Source organism: Eucalyptus grandis, chromosome 7, assembly GCF_016545825.1.
Source record: "Eucalyptus grandis isolate ANBG69807.140 chromosome 7, ASM1654582v1, whole genome shotgun sequence".
In the NCBI taxonomy this organism is placed as follows: Eukaryota; Viridiplantae; Streptophyta; class Magnoliopsida; order Myrtales; family Myrtaceae; genus Eucalyptus; species Eucalyptus grandis.
This window is the reverse complement of record NC_052618.1, coordinates 50,765,924-50,773,772: the sequence shown is the minus strand read 5'-3', so window position 1 is coordinate 50,773,772 and position 7,849 is coordinate 50,765,924. Positions and strand designations below refer to the sequence as shown.

At 43.9% G+C, this 7,849-nt stretch overlaps 1 protein-coding gene across 4 annotated transcripts; it reads left to right on the top strand.

Annotated features, from left to right (window-relative positions):
* Positions 1-358: 358 nt before the first annotated feature.
* LOC104454031 (sec-independent protein translocase protein TatB) lies at positions 359-3,722 on the top strand. 4 transcript variants are annotated; one of them, XM_018877678.2, is made up of 8 exons: positions 359-750; positions 1,115-1,237; positions 1,356-1,477; positions 1,904-2,039; positions 2,126-2,184; positions 2,264-2,462; positions 2,693-2,806; positions 3,397-3,722. In XM_018877678.2, the coding sequence occupies exons 2-7, from the start codon at positions 1,177-1,179 to the stop codon at positions 2,800-2,802; spliced, it is 687 nt and encodes a 228-aa protein (XP_018733223.2). In that variant the 5' UTR covers positions 359-750; positions 1,115-1,176; the 3' UTR covers positions 2,803-2,806; positions 3,397-3,722. The 4 variants fall into 4 exon arrangements, with proteins under 4 accessions (XP_018733223.2, XP_018733224.2, XP_039172393.1 ...); XM_018877679.2 differs by having other exon boundaries at positions 3,377-3,722; XM_039316459.1 differs by lacking the exon at positions 3,397-3,722 and having other exon boundaries at positions 2,693-3,083.
* The last annotated feature ends 4,127 nt before the right edge of the window (positions 3,723-7,849 follow it).

The following is a 7,849-nucleotide window of genomic DNA, read 5'->3' as shown; positions in this document are numbered from 1 at the left end:
ATCAAATATCAACTGATGTTGATATAAATAAATTTCATTTTTTAATATTTATTTATTTATTTTCTTTATTTCCCTTTATTGAGATTAGCGAGGCATCCTCTCCAACTATCGCCTAAGATTGGCCACCGACAAAAAGAAAAGGAAAAAATATAATTAAAATTTAAAAAATACATATACATCAACACCAATCACATTAATATGCAATTAACATTCAAACTAGAGACCTTAGTGCCCGTGTCTGAATTCATCGAGGCCAAGTCCTAATCCCTAGCGCTCGGGCCCGAACCCAGCATTGATGGACCGGGGCACAGGGGACCGGGTACCAAAGTCCCCGGACCGCCCTCAATCGAACCAGGCCCGTGAGCCAGGGTCCCGGTCCCGGGCGTTGTTCGGGGGGTAGAAGCAAATAAAAATCTTCCGGAGGCTGAGAAAAGAAAATTCGGAGAGAATTTCGCTGAGGTATCGATTTTCAGTCATCATCTTTCGGAGGCGGTCGAACGTCGCGGGATTGCCGTCCGGACCAAATCATCTCGCAGCCACGTTGGACTGCCCTGCTCGGCTTTCCTTCTCGTTCATCGTCCGGTGAACCGCGTGGATGTTCGCCCCTGCCTTCGATCGGGAGAGCCCGAAATGGTGCATTCTCGTTGAAAGCTCCATTGTCGACTTTCCTTCTCCCCAACGACGATCTTCCAGGTTCTCTGCGAGACGGTCCGACTCGTAGATTCCCTTCGGAATTTGCATCTCGGCGAGGTAAGACGCGAATCTCACGTATAGCCTAACCTTCGAGGAAAACAGCCGATGCATTGTGTCTCAGCTATCTTGAAATCTGCTGGGTCTGGATTTATTGCCTTGATTGCGGACGTCATGTACTGATCAAACTAGAGTCGGGTTGCAAAGTCGAGCTTGAGATAGCCATATCTTTGCTCCATAACTAGCTGCACATAATCTGCTCGATGTAATGTCCGTGATAGTTTTGTGCGGAATAGCTTTGTTTTTCTGTCTAAATCTGAAAGTATATCAACCTAGATTAGATGAAGTTAACAGATTGTAAGGGTATTCGTGGGTTGAACCCGTGTTCCCAATTGACCGACCTCTGGCTTGTCTTCTTCTCCAGAAGTTCGTATTCACGGACTCGCGAAGACTGAAGCTGACGACCCCTCGACAGTTGACAGCGAAATGTTTGGGATTTCTTATGGCGAGCTCTTCCTCTTGATCGGAGCAACCGCTGCCCTTATTGGTCTCTCTCCCTCTCTTTTCTCTTACACATCCATATGCGTGCAATGCTTTTGCATTAGTCCTCTCCTTTTGTGTCGGTGATTTGATGGGTTGAGTTTTCGATGGCGAAATGTTGACAGGACCCAAGGACCTTCCTTTCATAGCTAGAACCGCGGGCCGGTTGGCAGGTCGAGCCATTGGGTATGTTCAATTAGCACGTGGGCAGTTTGATTCTATCATGCAGCAGACTCAAGCCCGTCAGGTTGTTTCCTTTTCCTCATTGATATAATTGTCTCCGCACTCGTCCCATTGAAATTTTGTATCAAATTAAGGGTTCACTAGCTAGCTGGTCTATTTTTCTCATCCGCAATGTAGTCATAGGGAGGTTTGATAAGGTAGAGATTGTTAATCCATGTTGAGATGAAGATTTGGAAGAGTGGCAATGTACATTGTGCGAAACGCTAAGAGTTACAATCTGTTGATGTGAGCAGTGCATGGTCAAGTGATCGAATTTGAATTGAGGCGCCCGGTTTAGCTCCAAGCACATAAACCGGAACTTGTGAAAAATAAATATATTGCTGAGAAAACACCATTGTGAAAGATGTCAGATTGTCATTAGTCAAATAGTTGGGCTGTTATTTAGGATAGGATGGTTTTCGCTCGCTTACAAGTTTACTTGGACAATCAGGTGCACAAGGATCTACAGGACACGATGGCCCAGTTGGAAGCCATACGCCATGAAATCAGAAGCATAACTTTCATAAATCCTGGCCCGTTAACTCGAAGGCTGGTGGACGATCCAAATAACACCTCTGTTGGCAGCAGTAATTATTGCTGATTGTTTGCTGAAAGATGGTTGTTATAACTATAAAGCATCTCTGATTCTCATGTTCTCTCTTGTGGTATATAGGTGACAAATTGCCTGAAGCACCTACGGAAGGAGATGCACAAATAACTAACTTCACAAAGGTTTTCTGTCAATATTATTGTTTTCATCTGTTAAGATCACAGAGTTGAATTGACCGTGAAATGTTAAAACTTTTGGTAGGGTTGTGGTACCACTGGATCCAACCTAACTAATATGCATAGCCAGGCAATCAAATATGCAAAGTTGGCTGAATCACCGGTGATTAGGTCTGGTTCACCACAAAGCAATACTGAGGCAGACAGACTTGATGATGAATCTGGTATTCCTACCATTTTGCCCGTGTCAGCTGAAACTGCCGGTTTATTGCCAAATCGGAAAGGTAACCCATCTCTTAGGTTCTATCATTGTATGATTTTCTATGGTACAGGAGGCAGCAGTGGGGAATTTTCCGCAATGGGCGAAAGCCTTTGTCAAGGGTTTGGTCATTGGGTTTTCGACTGGTCTCCTGGATAAATTGAGGACTTTTTTAAATCAAGAATGAAGTATTGGAGTTGTTTTGGTTGTATGCTGTTTAAATTGTGTCTAAAAGTGGATCTTTATATTTGGCAGATGATGTAAAAGGATCTGACATTGTGTTAGAGGCCATGTTGGAGGCAGAGGTGGCTCACAATGCCAAAGAATTTTTCTCTCAACCCCAAAATCAAATTAAACAGGAGTGAGAAGGTATATATTCAGGTCTGCTGTTGCTCTTAGTTTCTTTAGGAGGAAGAATTATAACTCATAGTGATTCTCTGATTGTTGGGTGGATTTTTTCCATACATGCTGCTTATATACTCGCTTTGGTCTTAACATCCTCCATGGACACTTATCTCCACAAATCACATAATAATTGGGTGAGGTTCGTATGGCTGTGCACTTGCATATGATAGATACGACTTAATGTAAAAATTGGTTGGTGACGAGAAGGCACTTTGTTATATCAAATCTTCAGAGTTTTTAATGGTGGATAAGTGTAAGCATTTTGACCTTGAGCATTTCCATGTATGGTGATACCTGTAGTTAGTAGGTAGATACAGATGCAAACATGCATGCATAAGTTTTTTGTTAGACATTTTTTATTTATTAAAGGGTTTTTGGACTGTCGTATCGGATAAATCTTCTTCTGGAAGATGGTTGCTTGACAAAATATATTCGGCATATATCAGTGCTTACCTTCAGTTTTTCTGCGTCCTTGTCCTTTTACTTAGTGCACAGCATGATTGCTAGACCTTGCTTTGGCTCGGCATATGACAGGGTGTTAAAATGTTGGGTAGTGGGGAAGGAAAGGCATGTCACTTTCGACCATCATGTAGAGTTTTTCTTCCTCATCCATGGGCGAACAATTAATATACAGGGAGCGTCGTCGGCTCCCTCTCTCATAATTGCGGTTCTCACATGGGTGGGAGTGTGGAACACTTTTGAGAGTGCCTTTTTACACCCCTTGGTTACCTACCTGTTCCGGTTGGAGGTCCTCCAGGCCGGAAATGGTGCTAGAGCAACGATATTGAGCAAAGAATGGGGAATTCAATTCCACCATAAAGGACATGAATCGTTTATTGTATAGGTCAGATAAATTCAATGATTGTTGCAATCCCCGTTTTGTGGATGTACTATTAGGGGTGTGCAAAATACCTGGGAACCATCCGGACCGCCCGGAACCGAACCGGAACCGCCCAAAACCGGCGGTTTTTGAGGGAACCGGTCTGGTTCCCGATTCCACTTTTCGGAACCGGTCCCCGATTCCATGGGTGGATCCACCCACCCGGACCGGACCGGAACCTTTAATATTAAAAAAAAAAAAAAAATTACTAAAAGAAACTCTAGATTAAATCTCATCTCTTCACTCCCTTCTTCTTTGGTTTTCTCTCTCTTTGTCTCTTCCTCGGTTCCTCCTAATCCTATCGCCATTTCAATTCCTCCCCGAGCGTCAATGCTGCCGCCGCTGCTCCTCCACCGCTGCTGTTCGCCCCCTCGCGTCGGCCGCCACCCACCACAGCCGTGAAAAATTGTTTCACGACCGTTCTATGTTGAAAACCCAACTATAGACCTCCTCCCCTCCTTCCCAACTCATAGACCTGAACGTTTTATGTTGAAAACCAAAATTGTTTCTCGTCAAGATCGGTTTCATGGATCCACCCAGGAACCGGACTGCCCGGTCCGGTTCCCGGGTGGGTCCATGCAACAAACGGGTGGATCCCGGTTCCAATTTTTTGAAACCGGTCCTTAGCGGGCGGTTCCCGGTTCTAGGTCGGGAACCGCCCACTGGATCATGCACACCCCTATGTACAACTATCTTTAGATTTTACCCCGTTCGTTAATTCTGGCAGTTCTCAATTCTCTCCTGTATATAGTTATTATATGAAATTGCCGAAATTTGAATCAGTTCATTCCCTTTCGCGATTGCATGTTAAAGGCAGACGTATGGGAAGGTGACGCTCTGTGCCATTTGAAAACTAAGATCGGACTTGAAACAACCAGAGACCATCATGATCTCCTTAAGCTACTGGGAAAATAAAGGGGGTGGAGCGGGCAAGATTTTGCGCAAAAAAATCTTTGTATTTCCCCCGTTCTTCTGTAACTTTCGATTGTAGGATCAAAGAATTCAGAAATTGCGTACTTTTATCCAACACAAAATTACCCATTGTGAATTTGGTTGAACCGAACTCCTCGACATGAAGCATTACTTGTTGAGAAATCAAGTGGATGTGCAAGTAAAATAATCACTTTATTTTATATAAGCAATATTGCAAACTCTTTACACACACCACTCTCATACACCTCTCACACCTCACACAAACACAATTCTTGCACACACCCACTTACTCTCTATTTCTCTATACTTCACGTCACCTACTCCACCCACTCACACACTCACGTACTCCACTCACATCACACACTCCTAACACTTTTCACACAAGACCCCTATCACCCCTACCTCTCAACTCTCTCGTGCAAGACACACTCGAGGGGCAAGAGCCCCTATTTATAGGAGGCAAAGTCGGTGGCTTTGCTGGCCTTCTACACTATTCTTCAAGTAATATTTTATTACAAGTTGGTCAACAATTGCGGCTGAAGCTGAAGAATTATCTAGAGAAAAGTCCGGAGAAGTGGAGAGAGATCCGGAGAACTCAAGAGAGAGAGAGAGAGTAATCTGGAAAAATCCAGAGAGAGAGAGGCGGTGCCCTTCTCAACACTCCCCCTCACCGACTACTCTCTCTTAACTTAGATATAGTAGCCGTGTTGATATTGCTTTTGGACTCTTCAACTATCTTCCTCCATTCAACATATTGCGAAGCTTCCTCATATGTGGATGGCTCTATAGCTTCATCTCCAATTGCTTCTCTTGCTGCGACTTTCCATTGAGTTTTGTGATCTTTGAATTTTTGCAATGCCAATTCATTTTGTCCTTTGGTCTCCTTTTCCTTCTTCTCACTCAATTCGATCTTCGTATTAAGCATATCTCCTCTAAGAATTTTGAGATTGGAACTCATCCGGTCAACCCTCTCATTTGTGACTTTCATTTCGTGCTTCAATCGATCCAATCCCATCCGAAGCACTTCAATGTAGACCTCTTGATCCTTTTCCGCATAAAATTTCTTCCCCTTGATCTTATTCCACCGATCCTTACACCACGGGATGTAGGATGTAGATGGCCTCCTTTCCTCAAATAAACCTTTCTTCTTCTCCTTCATGTGTTTGATATTTCTCTCGGCATAACCAATTGGGAACATCATAGTGGGCTTGAGATCCTGAAGCTTCTGCAGCTTCTTGAACTCACATCGGAACTTCTCTAGCTCCCTTTCTTTTGCCTTGAGCTCTCGATCCTTCTGCCTTATCATCTCATCCATTTTCTTCAACATATTCTCCATATTTGCCTTCTCAACTTTCAGCTTCTTTATCATATCTTGCATCTCATGCAATTTCTTTTCACGACTGCTTGTTGGCATTGTTAGTTGCTTCTTCGAGTTCTCCTTTGGCTTGCTCTTATTCGGGGTCGTGATGGAACTTGTCGAATTATCCAACTCAACTATACAAGCTGTTGCAAGCTCTTCTCGTTCCTTTATTGCAAGAGGCGCTTGAAAGTCCCATTCTTCTTCGCTTTCAATCTCCTTCTTGCGGGAAGTGACGACATTTCCTTCTTCCCCCCGTACCAACGTAATCTAGCAATATGTCCTACCTTGCCACAAACGTAGCACCGTTTGCTACGCCTTTGTTGCTCTTATCTTCGTCGTTGTCGTCGTCACGATCTTGACGAGCTCCCCGGCTGATAACCCTTCTTTTCGGGTTGCCTCCACCAATCTCCATGATCTTTCCATGGTTTGCCATCTCTTGCACCTGCTCTATTTCTATTCTGGCCTTTGAACCCTCTTTTATTACTGAAGAGGGCACTTTCATCCTCCTTAATTGAGACCTTAGGGATTTGTTTATCTAAGGCCTCTTGATTGGCCAATATATTTTCCAACTCGCTTAGAGTTGGCTCATTTGCCCATCCACGAGTGGCCGTAACAATACCATTATATTCCGGCCTTAACCTCGTGAATTATTATTCTTCTCATTCTTGTCTCGTAGATGGCATTCTCGGGATCTAATTTTGAAATTTCTTTGCAAATAGATTTAACTTTAGAAAAGTATTGACTCACCGTCATATTTTGTTGCGAGATTGAGAGGAGCTCGTTCTCCAGGCATTGTAACTTGGCATCGTTTGTCCTTGCAAACAGTGTTGCCAAGTTATCCCAGGCCTCCTTCGGGGTCTTCACACTCTTTATGTGTTGCAATAATTCATCATCAACAGTCACGGCAAGAACGTAAAGAGCCTTACCTGACTTGACGTTCCACTTTCTTAAATCACCATCATTTGTGGGTGGTGTGGTGTTGTTGCCGCCAACAATATCCCATAAATTTTGTCCAAGCAAATAATACCGCATGCGGGTACTCCAATTATTATAATTAAAGTCATTAAGCTTCTCCATCCCGTTCACCGGACTCGAGAAATCCACCATGGTGACTTGAGTATAATGCCCCGCACTATACCAAGTAAGCCTGGTCCCGGACCAACCGACTTCACAATCCCAGATTGTGCACTGGTAGAACTCCGACGTCCTTTGCTTCTTCGCTCCTTGGCTGACCGCCTTGCTCACTTACAATCGTCCCCGACCACTGTCTTCGCACGGCCTTCGACGACCTGCTCTGATACCACTTGTTGAGAAATCAAGTGGATGTGCAAGTAAAATAATCACTTTATTTTATATAAGCAATATTGCAAACTCTTTACACACACCACTCTCATACACCTCTCACACCTCACACAAACACAATTCTTGCACACACCCACTTACTCTCTATTTCTCTATACTTCACGTCACCTACTCCACCCAGTCACACACTCACGTACTCCACTCACATCACACACTCCTGACACTTTTCACACAAGACCCCTATCACCCCTACCTCTCAACTCTCTCGTGCAAGACACACTCAAGGGGCAAGAGCCCCTATTTATAGGAGGCAAAGTCGGTGGCTTTGCTGGCCTTCTACACTATTCTACAAGTAATATTTTATTACAAGTTGGTCAACAATTGCGGCTGAAGCTGAAGAATTATCTAGAGAAAAGTCCGGAGAAGTGGAGAGAGATCCGGAGAACTCAAGAGAGAGAGAGAGAGCGTAATCTGGAAAAATCCAGAGAGAGAGAGGCGGTGCCCTTCTCAACAAAGATAATCACAAATTTAA